Below are 26069 nucleotides of genomic sequence, written 5' to 3'. Positions count from 1 at the left end.
GTACTGTTTGACGATCTGGCTGGGACCAGGGGCTGCTAGCTGTTGGCCTGGTTCTCTGCTCCACTGCTGTAGGAGAGTAGCCTGGGTTCCCAGGCCCTTTTCAGGAAGAGGTCAAGTCCCTTAAGTACCTGAAAAGTCAGATGACAGCCAGAGCACTGAGCCTTCCTGGGTCCTTTCCTCCTTGCCTATTTTCTGGGTGACCACCGTCAAGTCAGTTAACCCTTTTGCATCTCAGTTTCCTCACCTGTTAAATGCAGATAATGATACTTTATCCCCCAACTTCATGGGGTTTTTGAGAGGATTGAGTCAATGGTGGATGTCAAAACATTAGAAAAAGCATGAAACAGTACTGAAATTGAAGTTAGTAGGGTGATCCAAGACCACATTACTATGAGGAAGCCTAACTACCTCTTGCTTGTGATGCCCATTGTCACACCCCATGATTTTTTCCCCAGCTATTCAGGCATGGTCTGCAGACTTGCTTGGAACCTCATCTCTTTTTGTGGGATTTTACATTTTCCTCTGAGAACATAAAATAATAGTCGAGCATCATCTGGATCCATGGGAAATTTTCCTTCTGCGTGGGTTTTTATTTTCAAGAACCAGAGCCAGTGTCTGTCCAGGGTCCACAGTTGTCCCAAATCCCACTCTGGGAGTTCTGCCATCTGCCATCTGCCATCTGCCATCTTTTGGTTTCAGCTCTTGGCACAAGGCAGGCGTGGGCTCCCAGGCCGGGAGAGCCCATAAATGCCTCCTCTTATTAGTACATAGCCTTGCTTCTGTGCCTGTTCTGTAGGGAACAAGGAGGCAGCTGACCTTCCCCTGGGTGTCCTTATTTCTCTGGGCTTCCCCTTGGTGTGTGTGTGTGTGTGTGTGTGTGTGTGTGTGTGTGTGTACACGTGTGCACGCACTGTGGGCTGTGTAAGCCTGAAGGCTTGGCCTCTTGCCAGCTGCTGGAATTGAGTTACTCACCCAGCCATTTTCATTCTCCACTCGCTACCAGGGTATACAGCATGGTACTCATGCCAACTTGAAACTGTGCTCTGCCTTGGTAATCCAGAGCTTCCATTTGGAGAAAGAGATGGGAAACAGGAGTGAACGTGTGGGCGTGTTGGATGGAGGGAGGTTGGAGACTTTTTTGGCAATGTATGACAAAAAATATTGGCCCAATTGCTTGTTCTTCACCCAAAAGTAGGACTAACTCTGGACTGACCCCAAATATCCAGTGGGAAAACTAGTTCTTTTTGGATCTAGATCACATTGGATCTAGCAATCATTTTTTTTTCATTTGGAAATTAGGAATAATAAATTCTATTCCATATGTTCTTCATGTCAACTGATAAATAAGCTTTTAAATAGTTCACCAGCTACTCACCTGGAACAGGAGGTGAAATAACATTGTATTTCTTCCAGTATATTCTGCAAAATACTGAGTGTTATTTGTAAAAAGGCACTGGCTAACTAAGTTTGGGAAACACTGTATAAACAATTGTAATTGTAGAGACCACCCAGGTCTTTCATATACCACTAATATACATGGTAAGTCTTCAAAAGAATATATTGTATGGAATATTTCTTACCCTTTTAACCAACTTTCATTATCTTTTTAAAAAATCTTTTTTATTTTTAATTACATTTGACATACAATATTATATTAGTTTCAGGTGTTCAACCCAGTGATTAGACATTACATAATTTACTAAGTGATCATCCCAATAAATCTTGTACCCAACTGACACCACACATAGTTATTAGAATATTATTGACTATATTCCCTATGTTGTATATTACATCCCCATAACTATTCTGTAACAGCCAATTTGTACTTCTTAATCCCTTCAACTTTTTCACTCATCCCCTAACCCAGCCGTGGGCAAACTACGGCCCGCAGGCTGGATTCAGCCCGTTTGAAATGAATAAAACTAAAAAAAAAAAAGACCGTACCCTTTTATGTAATGATGTTTACTTTGAATTTATATTAGTTCACACAAACACTCCACCCATGCTTTTGTTCCGGCCCTGGCCCTCCGGTCCAGTTTAAGAACCCATTGTGGGCTCGAGTCAAAAAGTTTGCCCACCCCTGCCCTAACCCATCTCCCATGTGGTAACTATCAAAATGGTCTTTGTATCTATGAGTCTGTTCTGCTTGTTTATTTTGTTTTTTTAGATTCAATTGTTGAGAGATAGGTATTTATTGCCATTTTGTTGTTCATATTTTTTATCTTTTCCCCCTCTTATTCTTAAAGAAGACTCTTTAACATTTCTTGTAATACTGGTTTGATGGTGACAAACTCCTTTAGCTTTTTCTTGTCTGGGAAGTGCTTTATCTGTCCTCGATTCTAAATGATAGCTTTGCTGGGTAGAGTAATCTTGGTTGTAGGGCCTTGCTTTTCATGACTTTGAATATTTCTTGCTAATCCCTTGTGGCCTGCAAAGTTTCTGCTGAGAAATCAGTTGACAGTCTTATGGGAGCTCTTTTGTAGGTAACTAACTGCTTTTCTCTTGCTGCTTTTAAGATTCTTTGTCTTTAATATTTTGCATTTTAATTATGATGTATCTTGATGTGGGACTCTTTGGGTTCATCTTGTTTGGGACTTTCTGCGCTTCCTAGACTTGAATGTCCATTTCCTTCACCAAGTTAGAGAAGTTTTCTGTCATCATTTTTTCAAGTAGGTTTTCAATTCCTTGATCTCTCTCTTCTTCTTTCAGCACCCCCATGTTGTGAATGTTGGTATGCTTGAAGTTGTCCCAGAGGCTCCTTACACTATTCTCATTTTTTAAAATATATTTTCTTTTTCTGATCTGATTGTATATTTTATGCTTTTTTATCTTCCAAATCACTTATTTCATCCTCTGCTTTATCTACTCTACTGTTTATTCCCTGTAATGCAGTGGTTCTCAACCTGTGGGTTGCGACCCCTTTGGGGGTTGAATGACCCTTTCACAGGGGTCGCCTGAATACATCTTGCATATCAGATATTTACATTACAATTCATAACAGTAGCAAAATTACAGTTATGAAGTAGCAACAAAAATAATTTTATGGTTGGGGGTCACCACGACATGAGGAACTGTGTTAAAGGGTCGCGGCATTAGGAAGGTTGAGAACCACTGCTATAATGTATTCTTCATTATCCTATATAATAAAAAGCCTAATATGCTAAGTGTCTGTTTGTCCATTTGGCTGTTCAACCAGTCAAAGCGTAATATGCTAATGATATGCTAAGGCCGCTCACCTGCTCGCTATGATGTGCACTAACCACCAGGGGTCAGACAGTTGACTGGTTTACCAGTCGCTATGATGTGCACTGACCACCAGGGGGCAGATGCTCTGACTGGTAGGTTAGCTGGCTTAGGCCCGGCTGGGAGCAGGCCTAAGCCATCAGTCAGACACCCCAAAAGGGCTCCAGGACTGTGAGAGGGTGCAGGCCAGGCTTAGGGACCCCCTCCCCCATGGAGTGCATGAATTTCATGCACAGGGCCTCTAGTAGTTACTATATCCTTCATTTATGACTGGTTCTTTTTTTGTGGCTTCTATTTCTTTTTTTTCATGCTATTGAAGTTCTCACTAAGTTCCTTGAGCATCCTTATAAGCAGTTTTGAACTCTGTATCGTCATTAGCTTGCCTTAGTTCTTTTTCTGGAGATTTCTCATGTTCTTTCATTTGGGACCTGTTTATGTTTCTCTATATTTTGGCTGCTTCCCAGTTTTAGTTTCTATATATTACCTAGAGCTGCTATGTCTCCTGGAATTGGTAGAGTGGCCTTGTGTAGTAGGTGTCCTGTAGGGCCCAGTGGCACAGCTTCCCCAGTCACTTGAGCTGGGCACTCCAGGTGTGCACAGTCTTATTGTAGTTGAGCCTTGATTGCTGTTGGCACATCACTGGGAGGGATTGACTCCCATGCTGACCAGCCATGACTATATTAGAGGAGCTGCTATGCAGGATTCAACCCTAACAGGACTTGCTTCAGTGGGTCTTTGGTGCTCACTGAGTATGGCTCTTGATTGTGTCACTCGTGGAGGTGGTGGGGTTTTAATCCAGTTTGGTATGAATCTTTCCATTGGGTGCACTGGCTCTGGGGATTTCTGGGAGGTGCAAGGTCAGCCACTGCCTGTGCGCAGCTTGGAGCCACCTGGTACAGGCTACAGAGTGTTCTGCAGATTGTTGCTACTTGTGCTTGGCTTGGAAGTGCCAAGGAGAGACCACGCTGTGAACCAGTGCCAGGCTTCCACTAGTGCTAGGCCTGGGTTTACTTAGCAAGATGTATAGAGTATGCAGAGGCCAGATGCATCTTGTTAGAGAGATTTAGGAAAGTCTGAAGTATGAGGCAAGACAGGCTGTTCATATTGAAAAGCCACTGGAAACAACTCAAGTGGGCTCAAAAGTTGGGTGGAGCAGAGTTTCAGGGAATCACCAAGATGGGGCAAACAGTGTGTGCCAGGTTGATGGATACTCAGATATGGCACCTGCCTTTCAGCTCTATGGGGGTGAGTCTCAGAAAAGGAGCAATGGCCTCTGCCAGCACTTCTGTCTGGAAGAAAGCTGCCCACCCACCATCTCTCTCCCTGATGCCAGACAATTCAATTCCTCCCATATGTCCCTGATTCTGTTCAAGCTGCTGCCCCAGTACTGGAACTCAGAAGGAGAGAGTCCAAGTAAGTCTGTGTTTGGTCCCTTTAAAAAGAACTTCCTGTGACTCCAGAGCCCTCCATCTCACTCAGCCACAATCCCCACTGGTTTTTACAGACAGAAGTTACGGGGTAATCAACTTTCTTAGTGGAACATTTTTCAAGTACCATTTCTGCAAAATACACATTGGAAGATGCCAGCCTAGGTCATAGGTATATTCATTTCACTTGTCTTTTTGTTTCTTTGTTTTTTGTTGTTTTTTTGTCTGATTGTGAAGGGAGGTGAACTGGTGAAATGCATGGGTTTGCTAAGATGTGGCTTGTAAAGAGCAAGAGTGTTCAAGTTCAGAATCTGTGGAAATGTGTGCTTTCTGTTCTGAAACACCTCTCTCTCCTGTCCTTACAGCTCCCCTTTGAATTGGAGGTATATTACATTCAGCATGTTATGCTCTACGTGGTGCCCATCTACCTGCTTTGGAAAGGAGGTAAGGCCAGCAAAAACCACACCCCTGTGCCACCCCAACACCTAGATGCTCCCTTCTGTTTTGAGGAGTCATAACCTCTTGGCTGCCTACGAGGATCTTAAGGTGCTGCCTGGCTGGGTTTATGCAGCATGCTTTATGCCAGACAGTGGGAAATGGGCATGGACGGGGCCTGCAAAGAGTCTGGGGGCTTTTCAGAACCATCTTTTGTGGATGAGCTTGGTGCTGCTGACTGCCTGTGCCAGGGCCTAGGCCTTGGGTTCTTTGTCTGTGGTTGTTTGGGTTTGCATGAAACTTCCCACACTCTGTCACTCACTTGTGCTTGTGCCTTCCCCTTGTCTTAGTGTGAGTATAGGGTGGAAGGAGAGTAGGAAGCACTCAGTTCTCTTAAGAGACAGACCTTGTGCTCTTGCTCATTATATCCATCCTTTCAGAACCAAAGAAATACTGAAAGAGGCAAGAAGTCCAGGGACTGTGGGGTTATGGGATTGAGGGAAGAGATGGGTGAAAGCAGTGACCTTCATGTAAAATAAATTATTGAAAACCTTCATTTGGTCATGAGGGTGAGACCACCAACCTGGGAGAGGTGGCCTAGAATGGAAACTGTTTTGTGATCATGCAATGTCCCTTAAATTATCCCTTCTCTCTATTGTATAGTAGACAAAAGGGAAGGGTAGTTCCTATCCTTTTTAGGCTAAGTATGAGAGCAGCTCTTTCTGTGTTCTTACCATCCTGTAAGGCCTATACCTGGAAGACATCCTTTTCTACTCTTAGCCACCAACCTCTTTATTTGTATTGCTGGGAGTTTTCTCAGAGATCAACCCTCCCTACCTTATCCCAGGCAGCAAGGGTTTCATTTATATTGCATTAAATATGACACAAGTACACATGGGCCCTTGAGCCCAGTGAAAGATGGTTTGGAAGTGTGCTTCCTCTCACTCAGGAATCCTTAAGAACTTCTGGCATGGTACAGCCTCAGGACCAGTCAATCTAGGGACATGTTGGAGGAAGCACATTGTTACTGTCTATGTCAGCTACTACCAGCCCAGAGATTTGCCCCCTGTCCTTGGTTTCTCTCAATTGTGATTCTTAGGAGTTATCTAAATACTAGTGGCACGGTACACAAATTTTTGCACATTGAAAGGAAATTAATTAGAAGAAATATTTTATTTATTTTATTTTTAAAAAATATATTTTGTTGATTTCAGAGAGGAAGGGAGAGGGAGAGATTGAAACATCAATGATGAGAGCGAATCATTGACTGGCTGCATCCTGCATGGCCCTACTGGGGATCAAGCCCGCAACCCAGGCATGTGCCCTTGACCAGAATTGAACCTGGACCCTTCAGTCTGCAGGCTGATGCTCTATCCATTGAGCCAAACCAGCTAGGGCTAATTAGAAGAAATATTTTAATACTAGTAGCCCGGTGTATGAAATTCATGCACATTAAAACGGAATTAATTGCCCTAACCGGTTTGGCTCAGTAGATAGAGCATTGGCATGCAGATTCAAGGGTCCCAGGTTCGATTCCAGTCAAGGGCATGTACCTTGGTTGCGGACACATCCCCAGTGGGGAGTGTGCAGGAGGCAGCTGATCGATGTTTCTCTCTCATCGATGTTTCTAACTCTCTATCCTCTCCCTTCCTCTCTGTAAAAAGTCAATAAAATATATTTTTTTAAAAAGGGAATTAATTAGCGGAGATATTTTAATATTGCTATTTGCCCTTTCTCTATAATAGAAGTGTGAGAGATGAAAGGAAATTAGTAAAATGTATATGAAAATAATATATAAATTTATTAGTAAATAAACAGTAACAAAAGGATATAACAACAGAAGCATGATATAAAAACGACAAAAACATGATATGAAACAACAAAAACATGACATAAAAATAACAGTGATGCAAACAATGACTGATAAAGTGATTAAACTTATTCTAATATCTCCCTGTACACCACATTAAGAGTGAAAACACTTTCAGAGTGCTTGACTAATTTCCCTTGTGAAGTACTTAGAACTTTAATTGTAACATCACATGGTCTTCAAACTCGAGAGAAAGCAACATATAACTGACCATGTGCAAAAACGGGTTCAGGTAGGAATATGCCTACTTTGTCTAGACTTTGTCCTTGTGATTTAGTAATAGTCATCACAAATGCTGGCATCACGGGAAACCGTTTGTTGAATCAATTTAAATGGGAGGCCATTGTCAGATGGGGACAAATTAATTATTGGAATCAGAACAGCCTCTCCCTCTGCAGATCCTGTTAATACTTCAGCTTCGATAATGCTAGGTCATAATCTTTTGATAATAAATCTGGTACCATTACAAAGACCCCATTTACTATTGAGATTTCTCAATAGCATGATGATTGCATCCACTTTCAATTTTAATTTATGACACGGCATTCCCAAAGGAGTAATACTATTCAGAAATTTGATGGGAAAATTTTCCTTTTCAGCATTATCTGTGGAATCAATGGAATCATCACTCAAATATGTGTGAAAATCTCCATCGAGTATATCCAAATTTTCTTCATTTAATTTTTGAACATGCTCATTTTTTGGACAAAGAATTGCACATTTAGATATATTTTTAATATTATCTATAGCAGTGGTTCTCAACCTTGGCTGCACATTAGAATCACCTGGGAATCTTCTTAAAATCCTGATTCCTGGGCCTCATCCTCTGGAAATTGTTTCTTTGTTATGGGGTGGGGCCACAACATTAGTAACAAAGAAACAGAATTAAAACTTTATTGTGGGGAGCCGCTACAGTGTTTTGGACAGGTTCAAGCCTTGGACTGATGAGAGGGCACAGTCCTCTCATTGCCACGTGCAAGTCCCAGCTTGGAGGGCAGGGCCCTCCCAGCACAATTATAGCCAACAGTTATAGTTGTAAGCTTGAACCTATGGTCCGAACACGTGGCCCCATGTGCCTGAGTGATGTAGGCTTGATAGAGTTCAGGTGCATGTAGTTGAGTAGGATTGAAACCCAGGAGAATGTTGTAAACATCTTGGTCACTCCCTTACTTTGCCTCGTGGCATCTGCTATAAAATAAAGGCATGGTTGTGGGCGTGGTCGCTGTCTCTCAGAGAAGCAGTGTCCCACCAAGACCTGGCTTTCATTCTCTTGTCTGTCTTTTCTAAGCCTTTCAGCTGCCCCCACTCAGGTTCACCCTTGGCTGTGCTGGCGCAGCACACTTTATAAAGATAATGCCTCCACGCTACCAGGGTGGGTTCCTGCCTCAAACCCCGCCCTTAAAAGAAACAACTCGGGGGAGGGCGCAGCCGTTGCCAAGACAACCCCTACAGGACTGACTTCCTTCTGCTTGGTCACGGTTCTGGTTGTGATGAACACCACCCAGAGTTTTTATATAAGTAGTTAGATTCTTGAAGACTGTTTTTACCCCAAACAGCCACTTAGGGTCTCACACTGTCAAAGAGATCTTGACTCCCCACCCCTCCCAGAGATCTTAACTTTCAATTTGCTTTAAACACAGTATTTTCCCCTCTAAGCTTTAAGGGAAGTCTGAAGTTCCAATAACAAGGAAGCCTGTGCCATTTCTCTTGTCTGTCCCCTGTGGCACAGGAAATAGCTTCCTAATAATAGACACATTATGAAGGGCATCAGGCAGGCAGCTGTCCCAGGGCTCCAGACCCCACCACTTGTTGCTGGTTTCTGAGGTTTGCAATGTAAGTTCTGAGGGGTGCACATGGCTGTTTAGTTAAACCTGTTTGTGCTCTGAGGTGCTATAAAAATCTGTTAGGTACCTGAGCTAGACAGGTCTGACATAAAAAAACCAACTAGCCATTCCCTACTCTCCCCACTGACCCAACAAACAAACCAAAATCTGGCAAGCAGCACCTTCTAGAAGTGGGTGATTCCACTGTGGCCTTCTTTTTTGTTGTTGTTAATCTTCACCCAAGGATATTTTTTCCATTGAATTGTAGAGAAGAAGAGAGGGAGGAAGGGAGGGGAGAGAGAAGGAAAGAGAGAGAGACATCCTTTGGTATGTGAGCCAAGGCTCTAACCACTGGAAGCACAGCCCTGGGCCCACTGTGGCCTTCTATTGTGTCTATTATTGCACCATTTAGGGGGACTGAGCTGAGGAAGTAGGGATTCCAAGTCTTAATTCCAATTTATTTCCTAATGTTTATGATTTTTTTCCCTTCTCCTCTGGTGTCTGACCTTGAGAAGAGGTTATAATAATGAGAACAACAATAATAACTACAGTAAATATCAATAGCTACTTTTTATTTAGTGTTTACTATGTGTGACATACTGTGCTAAGCATGTTTTATCTATTTTCTCATCACAACTAACCTGGTGAAAAAAATCTTCCTTCTACAGAGAAGAAAACCAAGACTCAGAAATATTAGGTACCTTGCCCACAGCCCAGATTCAAAGTCAGCCTAAATTCCCTCCCAAACCAGTACTCTTTTCCACATAACATGTTTTCCTAAAAGACAGAAGTCTGTCTCCTAACCACATCATGCTGGGAGTCTCCCCTTCTCATCTATAGGAGAAGATAGACAGTTGTAATATAACATGGTCAGTATGACAGAGGGTACCATGGGAGCATGATATGATTGCTGAACCCTGGTTCACTTTCCCTTCTTCACTATTTCTGGGCTCCTGCATGGGCTCAGTTTCCTTTATGGCTCTTTGCTGCCCTCTGCTGTTCACCTGGGGGAAATCATGGCATTTAGAGGATAATCTGGATTTCCTTGGGCTGATTTGACCTTCAGCAGAGCCTTGTTTTTAGGCCTTGCAGAGGGGAAGTAGGTCTGCCATGAGCAATGGGAAGATTATTCCTTATAAATAAAAAAATATGAGGGTTTGGGGCTTCTTTTCTTAGAAGTCTCTTGTAATTTTCTAGAAATAACTGACTCGGGGGTTTTTATGCAAGGCAAGATGGCCCTCCTATAGATAGCTCTTGTTTTCAGGAACTCTATTTTCCTAAAAGGCACACTCCTGCTTCTTCCTGTGGTTTGGAGGTGGCTGAGTGGTGCTTATCAGGAACCCCATTCTTTCTTGTTCCTTCAGTCCTTCTGCACCACCATCTTTGTCCACACTGCTCTTTTTTTCCTCCAGCCTGGCTCTTGATTTCTGTTTCTTGATCTCCCAACTCTTTGCCTTTGGCTCTCTGTAACTATATTTTTTTTGTATAAACCCTCTAGCCCAGTGGTTCTCAACCTTGGCTGCACATTAGAATCACCTGGGAATCTTTTTAAAATCCTGATTTCTGGGCCTCATCCTCTGGAAATTCTGTTTCTTTGTTACTAATGTTGTGGCCCCACCCCATAACAAAGAAACAGAATTGCTGGAGGATGAGGCCCAGAAATCAGGATTTTAAAAAGTTTCCCAGGTGATTCTAATGTGCAGCCAAGGTTGAGAACCATTGCTCTAGCCCCAACACCAACTCTTCACAGAACGAAGTCCTATGTCTTGCCTGAAGCTCCCTCTACTGGAGACTGCTCTTTCTGTTTGGCCTGCTCCCTACTGTCTCTTCCATTATTTCATCTCTGCTTATGTGAAAATGCTTCTACTTTTCCATTCTCTTGACCTTTTTCATCATCACCACCACCTAACCTCTTGTTCACTTGCACTACATTCCTAGATGTCTTTGGCTCATGGGCTCTCAAATTTTCCATTACAATGCTAGTCAACATCCTGAGAGCCTTCCAGTGAGGATTGCTCATTCCACCCCCATCTTCTCAAGGTTTGGGCTTCTTAATTGGGTGACTTCTGCATCCCCTTCTTTTCAGCCATCTGTACCTTGCCTCCTCCTCCCCTAAAACTCCTCTGTCTGATATCGTAAGCCTCTACATTCCTTTCTTTGACCTAAATCTCTACTCCTTTCAGCCTCCTCCTTTTCCCAGCCAACTTATACTACTATGTCCGATTACTGGAACTTTCCTTTCACCAGCTCCTGAAAATGTCTCACTCCCTTGCCCCTTCCGCTGGGACCAGTGTCCAATCCCAATGCCCAGTGTTGGCCTACTAGAGAAAATCTCCCAAGTAATTTATATTTGGGCCATTAAAATTTCATGGTTTCTATTATAATTTTGCTCTCAACACCTCATGAGGTGATTTCAGGTGGTACAGAAATAAACTTAAAAAAAATAGTTAATGTATTTAACATATATAACAATAGATACCCAGTGCAGTGAATCCAGGATTTCATGGATAATATAAAGTTTCTCTTATAAACAAATATATTTTAGGGGAAGAATAGATTTAAGAATCCATATCTTATACATAATAATAATACAAGTGTTACATGGATAAAACTCTGCTCTCAGGGCTTTCAAAATCTCTCCCTCTCTTGCCTTACCTACCTCACTGAGTATGTCTTCCTGTCTTCTTCAGTTATTTTTCCTCTATTTTCTGAGATGTTGATTTCCCCAGAGTTCTGTTCTGGGCTCACCTTTCGCTTGCTATTCTTGGCATGGTCTCATGTGCTTGCACAATTTAACCAGCAGTCTGTACAGTGATGACCATCACATTCCTATCTACAGCCCAGACTTAGGAGATTCAGTTTCATATTGTTACTCAACTTCTCCACCTGAGCATCCCAAGCACACCTCAAACTCAACCTGTCCATGCTGCACTCATTATCTTCCTCATCAGCCCTGCTGTTCTTCCTGTGGTTGTTTTGAGAGATGGTACCACTCAGTCACCCCAACTAAAACCTGGTAATCATCCCTACCCCTTTATCTGATTCATCCATTCATTTAACACATGTGCCTTAGTCTGTTTAGGCTGCTATAACAACATACTACCAGCTGAGTAGCTTATAAAAAAACATAAGTAAGTTTACTTCTCATAGTTCTGGAATCTTGGAAGTTCATATCAAGAGGCCAGCATGGTCACCTTCTGGTGAGGACCCTCTTCCTGGTTCATAGCCAGCACCTTCTGACTGTGTTCTCATATGGTAGGAGGGGTGAGGGATTTCTCTGGAGCCTCTTTTCTAAAGCACTGATCCCATCAGGAGGGCTCCACCTTCATGACCTAAATATCTTCCAAAGGCACCATCTCCTAATAGCATCATATTTGGGGGTTAGGATTCCACCATATGAATTTGGAGGACACAAACATTCAAAAAATAGCAACATATTTATATGTGCCTTATTTATGCTAGGCTCTGCACTGGCCCCTGGGGTGCCTGAATGAGTGAATACCAGAATTTTATTGTAGTGGGAAGAGACAGATGTGAATCAAATAATCACAGAAATGAATGTATACAGGGTGGGGCAAAAGTAGGTATGCAGCTGTGAGCACACAAAACAGTTTATTCTTGTATTATTCTTTATTATTATATTATTTTCCATACGAACAACTGTAAAGCTACTTTTACCCCACCTTGTATAACTGAGGTGGGTACTCTGAAGGAAAGGAACATGTTTTTATGAGAGTTTACAACACAAGCTAACCTGGGTTGGAGGTTTGGGAGAGTGTTCCCTGAGGAAGTGACATTTCAACTGAGAGCTGAAGGATGAGTAGAGAAATTTACAAGGAAGTGTAGGATTACTTATAACAGGACAAAATGGTATGTATAACAACAGGACAGGAAAGGGAGCCTAGGGAGAATGGGTAACACCGGACCTGAGGGACAGGCAGGGGTCAGATATGGAGGACTTTTTGGTCATGGGCAGAGGTTTGATCTTTATTCTACGAGCTGAGGAAAGTCAGTGAAAGTTTTTTAAAAAAGGGTATCAAATCAGTTTGTTTTTCTTCTTGATTCTTTTCTTACATAACTCATTGATATACACATGCTCCTTAACTTATGATGGGTTAGAGTCCCAATAAGCCCATTGTATGTTGAAAATATCCTAAGTCAAAAAGCATTTAATATATCTAACCTACCAAATGAGCATCATGGCTTGCCCTAGCCTGCCTTAAACATGCTCAGAATACTTAACATTGGCCTACAGTTGGGCAAAATTATCTAACAACGAATATGCTGTAGCATATTAGTGGTTTACCCTTGTGATCACGTGGCTGACCGGGAGCTGCGGACTCAATGCCACTGTCCAGTATCATGACGCACATCACTAGCCTGGGAAAAGATCCAAATTCGAAATTCGAAGTACTATGATTTCCACTGAACGTGTATTGCTTTAATACTATTATAAAGTAAAAAAAAATCATGTTAACAGTCATTGTATGTTGGAAACCATCTGTACTTCAAAATCTGAGATACAAAAAGTCATTCTGTGAAAAATCCTTCCCACCCATTACTTCCATCCACATACCTCCCTACAATGCCACAAGTAAATACCGTAAATACCATTTTTGCTTTTGCATATCCTCTCAAAGTTTGTTTTGAATATATAAGTAAAGTTATTTATTTTCTTCCTTCTTAAAACACACATCTCAAAATACTACTGCTTTGTACTACTGTTTTGTTGCTGTCATTACTGTTTTTACTTAGCAGTATTTCTTAGACAGCTTTCCATATAAGACCATAGGAAGCTTCTTCCACAGGAGAGTGTGTTCCATTGTATGGATGATAAAATACAGTATAATAAAAATGGCAACACTTTATATTGCACTATGCCATGCCAGACGATGTTGTTGCAAACTCTTCAGACTTGCTAACTTATTTAATCCCCACCACAGTCCCTGTAGGTAGATATTACTGTTATCTCCCTTTTAAATGAGGAAACTGGCACTGAGATACTAAGTGGAAGACCCAGGATTTGAACCACTGGTATGACTCCAGGGTTTTTGCTGTTAGACATAACACAAGGCTGCAACACTGTACCATTATTTATCCTGTTCCCTATTGATAGAGATTTAGGTTGTTTCAAATATTTTGCTAATATAAATAACATTGCACTGTATAACCTTGTACTGATGCCATTTTGCATGTGTGCAAGTGTTTCTATGGGATAAATCCTCCTAAGTGAAGTTGCTGAATAAAGAGTGTGTGTGTTTGTAATTTTTATGGATATTTCCAAGTCCATAAAGTTATACCAATTTAAATGCTCACTAGCAAAGTATAAGAATGCTTGCTTCCACATAGCTTCACCAAAAGAGTGTATTTCCAATCTTTTTAATTTTTGCCCATTTGATGGGTAAAAATAATGGTATATCAATTCAGTTTTAATTTGAATTACTTTTATTTTGAGTGTCACACACTTATGTAGTTGTTTATCTGTATATCACCACCAGGTGGCAGTAGTCTCATATTTTCATCTTGTCCAGAGATGAGGATACACAATTAAGATTTTTAAATTTTAATTTAAATTAATAATAAATAACCAAATTGACAGTGTTTATTGTAATTAATATGCTGTGGGAATGATGGAGAAGGCAACATCCGTGAGGTCCCAGGAATTTTGCCTGGGTGGCTGGGGGGGATAGGGTGATACTAATGGAGAGGGAGCACAGAAGGAAGCAGCATGTTTTAAGGGGGAGATGACTTTACTTGGTTTGAGGTACTTCTAGGCTATCCAGGATGAGATGTCCAAGAGATGGTTGAATGGAATATTCAGGAGCTGTTCAGGGGAGTGTGAGATAGAGACTGACTGAGGTATCATTGCTGTAAAGGTGGTAGATATAGTCATGGGAATGGATAAGGTGGTCCAGGATAGCTATGTAGGTGGGGAAGAAACAGAACTTAGAAAAAGGTTGAGGAGCGTCCACCCGTAAATAATAGAAGAAGAAGAGTGTAAGGAGATTATAGGAATGGTCAGAACAATAGGAGTGGTTGGTTGTCCTGGAAGCTAAGACAATGGAAATTTTAATCAAAGTAATAGTGCTCAAGAGTGCCACATTGTTTCAGAGAGTTCCAGGATGGTAAGCTGTTGGAGAAGTGGGGATGGAAAGGAAGAAGAAATTAAGGGCGTTAAGGAAGGAGGGGTTAAGGGTGTTGCAGAGCCACGGGACTGATTTCCAGCCCTCCCCTTGCCCCTCTTCCTGTTACCCTCATTCCCTTTCCAGTACTCCCCTCTCCTCTCTTCCCAAGGCTGTGCATGTTAAGATATAAGATGAAGGCCAGTAGTGAGAGGGAAAATTGAAGGTACTGGGGAGAAAAGGGGGAGGATAAGTTACCAGGTAACGACAACTGCTGAGAATGGAAGCAGTTTATGGAAGATTGAAAAGGGTAATGGCAAGAAAGGAGCAAGTGCTGCGGGATATGGGAGAAGGAGATAATTCTAGACTCTTTTGGCAATGTTCAATAGAATTATCTGTGATGGTGGATATATTATTTATCTGTTCTGTTCAATAAGGTAGCCTCTAGCTACATGTCGCTCCTGAGCAGATGAAATGTGTCTTAGTGCAACTAAGGAACAAGGGCTGAAGAATTTCTAATTTGATTAAAGTTTAGTGAAATTAAATTGAAATTGAAATAGCTACCTATCTTTAGTAGCTACTACAGTTGACCCTTGAACAACAGTTTTGAACTGTGCAGACCCACTTATAAGTGGATATTTTTCAATAAATATACAGTCTGCCCACTAAATCTGTGGTTCTGCATCCATGGTTCAACCAATCACAGATGGAACAAAGCATTTTCAGTCCATGGTTGGGAATTTTTGGATGTGGAGGACCAACTGTATGCACTGTTCTACACCATTTTATATAAGGGACTTGGGCATCTGAGAATTTTAGTATCCATGCTGGTCCTGGAATCAATGCCCTGCAGATACCAAAGGACAACTGGGAGTCTAAAGTTAAAGTCAGATTTTCTACTCTGTGTGGTCGGTGTTCCTAACCCCCTTGTTGTTCAAGTGTCAACAGTATATTGGACAGTGAAGCTCTACAACCTTGGTGACTAGCACTGAGATGGTCCACCTGAAACAAATTTCTGTGCATTTTCCAGCACTGGTTTGTACAGCTTCCCCATTTTCTCTAGGGGGGCTTAGCAGCCTGAGTGAAGGAGCAAAACATCTGGCTTGAGGGATCCATCTGAGATTGGGAGTTTTTAAATAGGGTGAATGCTGTGGAAGATCCAGAAAGAAAGGGATGTTCAGGGTTTGGAGCAGAGTTTGGTGATCCTGCCACCCAGTTTCCTCCTTTAGAGTTTCCACCCAAGGACAGGTCACCCAGAAACAATAAAGGAATGGGAAATAGAACATCACTTTATTCTTAGCTGAGCAGGCACTCAGTACCTCCAGTGCAGATAGGGCTCCCCTGGTAGACAGAGCTAGAGCTTGCACATTTGGTATTGACAGCTAAATGAACTTCCTGCTCTGTACATACCCTGAGAATCTAAGGTGGCCAGATCTGTGGAGCGGTCCTGAACTTATTTCCCACCCAGTCGAAGGAGCTGAGAAGTTAGAGAGGAAGGTGCACAGGCCTAGCTGCCCAGAGTTAGATTCTTTTGAGATATTTATGATGAACCTAGACTATCTTGTTTCAAATCCTGGTTCTGTCACTTACTAGCTATGTGACCTTGGAGAAGTTCCTTAACTTCTCTGTGCTTTAACTTCCTCATCTCTAAAATAAGAATGACAGTACTTCCTCAAAGGGTTATAATGAGCATTAAATGTATTCATGTATGTAAAGCACTTAAAATAGTATCTGTTACTTACTTCACACTATATAAACTTGCTTTAATTAGTGTGGTGTCTGCTTGTTAATGTACCATGACTGTGCCTACTATGTAATAAAATGTTGTCTGAGCAGTTTCCTAGGTTTTCACCTTCAGCAGGCCACCTCTTAGGGGATAAATTAGTGAAAGGGGAGGTAGAAATATGGGGCAGGAGGGATGAAGGGTGCCCTCTGCTCACCGGGAGTTGAGGCTGCTAGTGTGAGAGTTCAAGTGATTGGTCAGAGGGTCCAAGCTGGCGTGGAAAGAGGTGAGGCTAGGGGAGAGCTGCAGACCAAGGAGGAAATCCATGGGGGGAGGTCAGAGGCATCAAAGGGCCAGAGGTCACAAAGAAGTCTATGGGCATGTGCATCATAGGAATGAGGATATGAAAGCTGAAACTCTGGGAGGTTGTTTCTGACCACAGTCAGATAATCCCAACTGAGGCGGGGTGGTTGTGAGGGCTGACTGAAACTGGTTGTAGGTAGACAGGTGGAGTGAAGGTTGCAGATCTGTAGAGATTAAGAGGTTCAAGAAGCCATGAGGTGAGGGTGTTGGAAGTGGTGCCTGCATGGATGTTGAAATCACCCATAATTCTGGCAGGAAAAGGCCTAATGTAGACTGATCTGGGATGAATCTGATAGTGACCTGAAGGACAGTGGGTGGCAGTGATGAGGAAGAGAAGCTGAAGCTTGAAAGGAGAAAGGAGAAGATTAAACATCTAAAAGCAATAATGGGGAGCTAGAGGAATCCTCAATTCCCCTAACCACCACCACCCCACCCCCACCCCACCCCACCCCCTCCCCCCACTGCCAAAAAAAATAAGTTTTCTGTGAGAATAGGAGGATGAGAAAGAAAAATCGCTGCTCTGAGCAGCCAGAGGGAGAAGTGTCTTCAGGGAAGATCCAGGTTACCGTAGGGTGAGGAGGTGAAAGGACCTTGCTGTGCAGACATGAAAGGTATAGAAGGATTTGTTGATGGTGCCACCAGGTTTGGCGGGAAGTCAACTGAGTATAGGAGAGTGCCTGCACAGCTTCAGCACCTGCAGGACTGGTAACACAATCCATCATGCACCCCCATCCTGAACTCCCTTTTCTTCATCCCTGTGGGGGTTTTTTTGTTCATTGCTTGTGGTTCTTTTTATTTCGGCAGGGGTTCTTAACCTGGAATTCACAAATAGAATTAAGGGCGCATTAACTTGGATAGGGAAAAAAAAATCACATCTTTCTTTTCACTAACCTCTAGCAGAAGTGTAGCCCATGAATGTAGGCAACCAGCACACCTGCGCCTTTGTTGTCAGTAGCAATCACAGATGGCTTCCTATCACATTACAGTGGTTGCAGACAGATCAGAATACTGTTTAGTTCATCACTGCTTTGAAATTATGCGAGTAATTAGACTTGTGGCTATATCTTATTATTAAACACATTAATAAAGAAACACAGGAGGACTATATTTAAAATCTGTTTACATATTTTGATAACCTTTAATATCATTGGCTTACTTTATAACCCTTTTATTTTATACATTTAAAACATTGTTCTGAGAAGGGATTTGTCCATGTCCCCACGCTGCCAGAGGAGTCCCTGTCTGGCGGCAGGAAGGTTAAGAAGCCCTGTCTCCAGGCTGCCTGGAAAGCCCTTTCTGTTTCACTAGAGGGAGCTCCTGTTTCAGATTTGGGGAACAGTAGGCGCTCCGGCTTGCCACTGGGTAAGAAGGTTGTTTTGAATTACAGGCAAATCGCATGGTCTTTGGGGACATTTCTGAAAACTGGGGTGTAAGAACCCCAAAATTGTTTGATCCCTCTTCTCTCCTGAGTGGGCTTTAAGTTGTTTCCTGGAGGATGAGGGTTGGGATAGAGTCCCAGTGCTAGCTTCTAGAACAGTTAAAGCCAGAGCACTGGCCAATGATGGCTTGAAAATTGGTCCCAAAGTCATGTTGTGCTACCTATTCTCCCCTCCCCATTAGCCCAGTGCCCCTGCTCCCTAGCTAGTGTGAGGCTGCTGGGAAAGTTTTCCTCTTTCACTGGCTTTGCACTTTTACTTTGCTGGTCAGGCGAGGGGCAGGGGGAAGGATAAAGGACTCAAGTAGATTCTGAAGGCTCTTGAGGGGTTGGTGGGTGAGAGGAGAGCTGGGCAATTTGAAAAATTGGCCAAGGCCTGAGCCTTACGCAAGAAGGTAGATAGGTGAGTTTCTGAAATCCTCCCTCCTGAGAAGGAAGTAACTGGGGCTCAGGAGCACTTTGTGGGAGCAGAGGAGTAAGTATTTCCCCATCATAATTTTATCAGCTTCCGGAACACTCCTCTTTACATCTGACCAGATTGTGGCCCCTCTACTGTTCCTAGGCCTCTTGATACCTCTTCCAACTCCACAATTTACCCCAAAGTCAGTGTTTCTCCTGGGTGGTCGGAGGACCTAGCAGTTGCTTTTTATTAAAATGAAAATTCCAGCCCAGCTGGTGTGGTTCAGTGGTTGAGTGTCAGTTTGATTTCTGGTCAGGGCACATGCCCAGGTTGCAGGCTCGATCCCCAGTAGGGGACATGCAGGAGGCAGCTGATCAATGATTCTCTCTCATCATTGATGTTTCTATCCCTCTCCTTCCTCTCTCTGAAATTCTGAAATCAATAAAAACATCCTATATAAAAAAAAGCTAATATGCAAATAGACGGAAAGGCAGAAAACCGAACAACTAGTCGCTATGATGTGCACTGACCACCAGGGGGTGCAAATGGAACATGGTGGGCGTGGGCAGCAGGCGGCAGAGCAAGGAACATGGTGGGCATTGGCTGTGGCAGGATGGTGGAGCAGGTGAGTGGGGGCGCCAGATCAAGGCGGGTCACCGGTCACTGTCATCAGGGCGAGCCTCTGGTGGTTACTGAAAATTCTTTGCTCCCGTGCACCACGGTCCCGCCTGGTGCTTGCACTTGCTGCCCATGCCGGCCCCCTTGCACCTGCTGCCGGCACCGGAGCCACCGCTCGCACCCGCTGTCGGCACCCCGCGCCGGTCCTGATCGCTGGGCGCCGTCAGTGGGTGTGAGCGGCAGCTGCCACCCTGCTTGCCCCTCAGGGCTTCTCCACCCCCCCCTGCTCCTGAGGGGTGATCAGGGCCAGCAGCCGCCGCTTGCACCTGCTGCCAGTACTGGAGCCACTGCTCGCACCTGCTGCCAGGGCCTGGCACTGGTCCCGCTCACACCCACTGCTGGCACTGGCCCCAATTGCTCAGCGCCATCAGTGCATGGAAGTGGTGGCAGCGGGAGCAGGGCTGCCAGCAGACAGGGGGACAGGGAACTGGGGGCCATGGTAGGAGGGGCTGGATGGGGGCACAGAGGATGGGCCGAGATCCGCCCCTGTGCCCACCACAGCCTTGCGGCCCACAGTTCCTTTCAAGGTGCATGAATTTGTGCACTGGGCCCCTAGTATTTTTTAAAAAGGAAAGCATCTATGGAAAGAAATATATTCTTTAAAAATAAAAATGAAAATTCCAGGGCCCACTCACATCTGGACTTAAGTCTCTGGGGCAGGACCCAGGAATCTGCATTTTCCACACATTCTCTAGGACAGGGGTTCTCAAAGTGTGATCCCTGGACCAGCAGCAGCAGCAGCCCAACTAAACCTGTTAGAAATACAAATTCTCAGATTCCTGATTCTAGGCCCCTCCTCAGACCTACTGAGTCAGAAACTGGTTTGGGGCCCAGCAAGCTACATTTTAACAAGCCTTCCAGGGATTCTGATGCCAGCTCAAGTTTGAGGGTCACCCTAGTAGGAGATCTTGATACAAAATCAAGGTTAAGTTTCATTGTCTCAAATGATCCAAGAGTTGGCCCCCTTGCTGAAAGCTCACCAGAGACTCAGCTAATACTAACTACAGAACTGTGCAAGGCATAATGGTGTATTACGTTTAAATAGCACTTTTCTCTAAAGTATCTCCATGCTCCTTTAGCTTTTCTATTCCTACAGTGCTCCTGAAAGGTAGGGAGGGAGGGCCTGGGATTCCCCTGTGAGAGGGACACTGATGCTTAGAGGGTTTTTGATCCACACAGAGGGTCACACAGCAGCTTGGTAAAAATAGAAGCTAGAACCTGGGTCTCTGGACTCCAAAGGTAATTATGCTAGGCCAGGCCAAGTTCACCTGATGAATTCTTTGCCAGCTCAGGGTCCTCACTTCATGTGCAGTTGGCAGAGGACTGGCTCTGATCCTTATAGAAGTTGGGTCCTTAAGTAGCCATAGCCACAGGCTAGGTGGCTATGTCAGCCCCCACTAGACACTTTGAGGGTGCAACCTGGCCTGAGTGGGTCTCCAGCATATCAGGATAGGAGGTCAACAAGATGGACAAGCCATGTAGACACCAGCTCAGGACAGCCTCCATTTCCTTGTACCTTAAATAGTTCATTCAGTCAAATGCCTGGATGAAGGAAAACCTGACTTGGGATTACACTCAATGGCTGAGAAAATGAGAAATTACACATCCATGGTCATCTTGGGGTGTGCCACCCAGAGATATATCTTCTGGGCAACTAAGGCTTGCAAAAGGTAGAAATGGAGGGGTCTCATTTAGAGGGCACCAAAGATGGGATGGTATTGTTGTTAGGAACTAAAAACTTGTCATTCTCTTCCCTGTCCCTAAATCTGCACCTTCGTCAATATTCCCCATCCCATTGACTGATACCACCACCCATTCATTACCTAGGCCAGAAATCTAAAGGTAATCACTGGCCCTTCACTATTCTCTCTTCCCACTCCCACCACATCCAATCAGTGACTAAATCCTGTCCATTTGACCTCATGATCATTTTTCAAATTCATTTCCACTACTAATATTTATGTTCAGATCAGATCACCCTTGACTTGGTCTATTGCAACAGCCTCAATACTGGTCTCCCTGCCTCCATCCAGTCTTACCTTATTTCAGTCAGCAACCAGACTGAAAGCTCTATCCCTTCCTATTCAAAGTATGGTCAGGGACCAGAAGCACCTGGGAACTAGTTAGAAATGTAGACTCTCAGACACCACCCTAGGGCTACTACAACAGACCCTATGTTTTAACAGGATCTCAAGGTGATTTGTAAAATTCAAAATACCTAATGTAACAAACAATTCTTCATGAACTGGCTCTCATCTCCTGTTTTATCCCTCTCTCCCACATTATAGCTCAATTATACATTCAAGTCTTGAACAATATTGGGCTGTTCACTTTATTCTTTCAGCAAGTATTTATTGAATTTCTACTTTGTGTCAGGCACTGGGGATTAAACAGTGAGCAAAACAGATACATATGCTTGCTTTCATGGAGCTTACATTCTTCTGGGAGGAGACAGTAAAGAAATAAGTAAAATATATAGTAAGTCAGAGCATGTTCAGTGCCAGAGGAAGAACAAAAGCAGAGTAAGGGTCATAGTGCTGTTGAGTGTGTGGAGAGGGCTGTAATTTTAAATGAGGTGGTTTCATTTATAGGGAAGGCTCACCAAGAATGTGACATTTGAGGAGAGGCTTGCAGGCGAGGGAGTGAGCCAAAGAATATCTGAGGGAAGAATGTGCCAATCAGAGGAAATAACAAGTATAAAGGCCTTGAAACAGGAGTGTTTCTAGAATATTCCAGCAGCAGCAAGTAGGTCAGGGGGTCTAAAGCTGAGTGAAGGAAGGGTAAAGTAGTAGGAGATGAGGTCAGACCTATAGAGATATAGGTGAAAGAGCAGATAATTATGTAGGGCCCCACAGACCAACCTAAAGTGAAATCTGGAATGCCATGAAGGCAAGGGTCTGTAACAAGTCCCCAGGCAAATGAACAATCTGCAAAGCCACAAAAATGAAGCTGTTCTGAAATATCACCTGAGCATGAGGTAAGGACTAGATATTTTGTTCTTAGGGATATGGGTGGCCATTGGAAGGTTTTTGAGCAGAGGACTGACATGATCTGAATTAAATTTTCACCCAGTTGCTATACTGAAAGTAGACTGTGGGGGCGCCAGGATAGAAGTACGGGAACCTGTAAGTCAAGCATGTCAAACTCAAAGGCTAACGGGCCAAATAAACAAGGTTTAAGTTTATGTGGGCCGCAAAAAACCAAAAGCTTCAATTTTCATAGAAATGTAGGTTTATTTCGATAGAGACATACTGAATACAAAGGGCTGAAATAAATGAGTCATCGTTAACATAAAATAATAGAACATTTTAATAAAAATTAATATTTTTTTTGAACATTAACTTACCAGACACTGAATGACTGCACAAATTAATAAGCGTAACGCAAATAAACCTATTTATCTTGTTCTCCGAAAGCAAAATATTTCCTGTTGCGCACACCAAACAAGTCAGTACAAGACTAATGACATGGCAATTGGCTGCTAAATATTCGCTGCTAGTATTAGTGGAGAGAAATGGTACGCCTGTGTGTAAGGCGCATAAGGGAAATGAATGCAACACGATTATAGTAATCAGTCATTAGTGAACGTGTAGTTCGTTATTAATGATGTATAACAGGATATTGTAAAAATTAAGTTATGAAATTTTTATTAAAATGTTTCTTACATACCGTTATATTGGCTGGGCTGCAAAAATATTCATTGTGGGCCACATACAGCCCATGGGCCGCGAGTTTGACATGCTTGCTGTAAGGGATGTTTTTATTCAGAGAGGAGATGATAGAGTCTTGGGCTAGTATACTAAGAGTAGAGGCAAAAAAAAGTCATTGGATTCTGAATACATACTGAAGGTATAACCAATAGGATTTGCTGATGGGACAGAAGTGGAATATAAGAGAAAGGGAGGGGTCAAGGATGGCTCTGAGGCTTTTGAGTCTTACATGGAAGGCCATTTATTGGGAAAAGGAATACTAGGATACAGGATTTTGTGCTTGCTTATTGCTTTTGGGTGGGGGTTATTGTTGGGAGGAAGTGCTCTTTCAGTTATCTACCGTGTAACATACATTCTCAAAACTTAGTGGCTAAATCAATGACTTATTATTCTTAAAACGGTGTGGGTTGGCTAGGTTGTTCTTTGTTATGGACTGAATGTTTGTGTCCCCCAAATTTCATATATTGAAGTCTTAACTCCCAATGTGATAGTATTTGGAGATGGAGCCTTTGGGAGGTTATTAGGGTTGGGATGTGCTCATGAGGGTAGGGCTTTCATGAATGGGATTAGCACTCTTACTAGTATAAGAAGAGGCCAGAGGGATTTCTAGCCCCTTCCAGTATGTGAGGACACAGCAGAAAGGTGGCCATCTGTGAACTAAGGAGTAGGCTCTCACCTGATCATGAATCTGCTAGTGCCTTGATCTAGTGAGGAAATATATTTCTCTTGTTTAAGCCACTTAACCCATGGTATTTCGTTATGGCAGCGCACACTGGCTAAGACATTTTTCTACTGGTTTTGCCTGGGCTCAGCTAGGATGGCTGGGATGATGGGCTTCTCTATCTACATGTCCTTTTATGACAAGGGGATCTTAGGGCAGCATTCCAAGTGAGAATATACCAGTGCTTATCAAGCCTCTGATTGCATCTTTTTTGATGATGTACAATTGAACACTGCAAATTACATGGCTGAGCTATGTGAGCCTCAGAGCCCAATCAGTGCGGGAGGGAAATACATAAGGGTGTGGATACTGTGATAGTGTGATTCACTGGGAGCCAGTACTGGAACAATCTACCACAGAAGCCAAGATTAGAAGTTGGGTTTAAGAATGAGATGCCCTCTAGATATCCAAGTACAGTATTGAGTAGGCTGTGAGCTATGTGAGCCTGGAGTTCAAGGCAAAGGTCCAGACTAAGATATAATGGTTGGAGTCATCAGCACTTCCATAGATGCTATTAAAGCCGTGAGATTGTTTTAAATCACCTAGGGAATGAAAGCATATAGAGAAGAGAAATCCTCAGAGTGATCCTCAGATCATTTAGAGGTCAGGGTAATGAGAAGGAGCCAGTAAAAGCAGACTAAGAAGAAGCAGGCTATAAGTCAGGAGGAGAATTAAGAGAGAGCAGTATCCCTGAAGCCAAATAAAGAATGTTTCAAGAATGAAAGGAAACATAAGATGAGGCCTGAGAATTAAACCATTGGATTTAGCAATGAAAAGGTTATTTGTGACCTTGATGGAAGCTGTTTGGTGAAAGCCTGATTAGAGTGGGTTAAGAGAATTAGAAAAGAGGATTCTACACAGGGAGTATAGACAAGTGCTGTCCAATAAAAACATGTTGAGCCACATATGTAATTTCAAATGTTCTATAGTCACACTAAAAAAAGAAGTAAAGCCCTAGCCAGTTTGGTTCAGTGGATAGAGCATTGGACTGCAAACCAAAGGGTCCCGGGTTCAATTCCGGTCAAGGGCATGTACCTCAGTTGCAGGCTGCTCCCTGGCCCAGGGCCCTGGTTGGGGCGCATGCAGGAGGTAACCAATTGATGCGTTTCTCGCACATCAATATTTCTGTCTTTCCCTCTTTCTTCCACTCTCCTTAAAAATCAATGGAAAAATATCCTCTGGTGAGGATTTTTAAAAAAATAACAAATAAATAAATAAATAAATAAATCAGGTGAAATTAATTTTAATATATCTTACATCTTATATAGCTTAATATATTCAAAATGTTATCATTTCAATATGATTAATATAAAATTATTATCAGGATATTTTACATCCTTTGAAATCCAGTGTGTGTTTTACACTAATAGTTTATCTCTTTTCAAACCAGCCATATCTCAAGGGCTCAATAGCTACACATGACCAGTAGCTACCATATTGGACAGCACAGTAACAGACAATGCTTTCAAGGAGTTTTGCTATTAAAGGGGAGCAGAGGAATGAGGGGGTTGCAGCAGGAAGTGAGGTCAAGTATTTATTTGATTGTTTTAGAATGGGAACTATTATATATTTAGTTTATTATGCTAATGGGAATAATTGAGTAGAGAAGAAGAAATGGTTGATGTAAGAGAAAGAGGAAAGTTGCTGTAGTGATACTGAGTAGGCGAGAGGGGACATGATCTGGATACAAATGGGAGGGCTGGCCTTGGCAAGAACCTGGGCAATTCATCCATGGTAACAGGGGTAAAGGCAGAGTACATTGGGCCCTGATGCAGATAGAGGCTTAGATGAGATCATGAGAGCTTATAAAACATTTTTGTCTGATTCCTTTTTTCTCAGTGAAGTAGGAAGCAAAGTCACCACCTGAGATTGAAGTTGAGATAAAAGTATTGAACATCTGAGAAGAGAGGAGAAAATATTAAATTATGGCATGAGACAGGGAATGGACTGGGGAAGTGTAGTATGATTGCCTGGCAACATGAAAGATGCACTTGAGGTTTGTGATCATAAATTTGAAGTGAGACAGTCATCTGTCATTTTTCTCCAGCCACATTCAACTTTTGTAGGTGCAAACAAGAGGAGGAGAAGATTGGAACTTACCAGATCTTGATTTTTTTCA

The 26069-nt window shown here is 42.9% G+C and overlaps 1 protein-coding gene across 4 annotated transcripts in view; it reads left to right on the top strand.

Annotated features, from left to right (window-relative positions):
- The window catches only part of TMEM164 (transmembrane protein 164), a 213864-nt gene that overhangs the window by 171948 nt on the left and 15847 nt on the right, over positions 1-26069 (top strand). For 3 of the 4 annotated variants that reach the window (XM_006082238.3, XM_014459412.2, XM_023758638.1), the window contains one exon: positions 5036-5114. The exons of the other annotated variant lie outside the window; for it this stretch is intronic. In XM_006082238.3, the coding sequence (XP_006082300.1) occupies positions 5036-5114 (79 nt within the window). The remainder of the gene's footprint in view (positions 1-5035; positions 5115-26069) is intronic. 4 annotated transcript variants of the gene reach the window in all.

The sequence above is a fragment of the Myotis lucifugus genome, unplaced genomic scaffold (assembly GCF_000147115.1).
Source record: "Myotis lucifugus unplaced genomic scaffold, Myoluc2.0 scaffold_2, whole genome shotgun sequence".
In the NCBI taxonomy this organism is placed as follows: Eukaryota; Metazoa; Chordata; class Mammalia; order Chiroptera; family Vespertilionidae; genus Myotis; species Myotis lucifugus.
The sequence above is the reverse complement of the archived record's forward strand: the minus strand, read 5'-3'. Positions and strand labels throughout refer to the sequence as shown.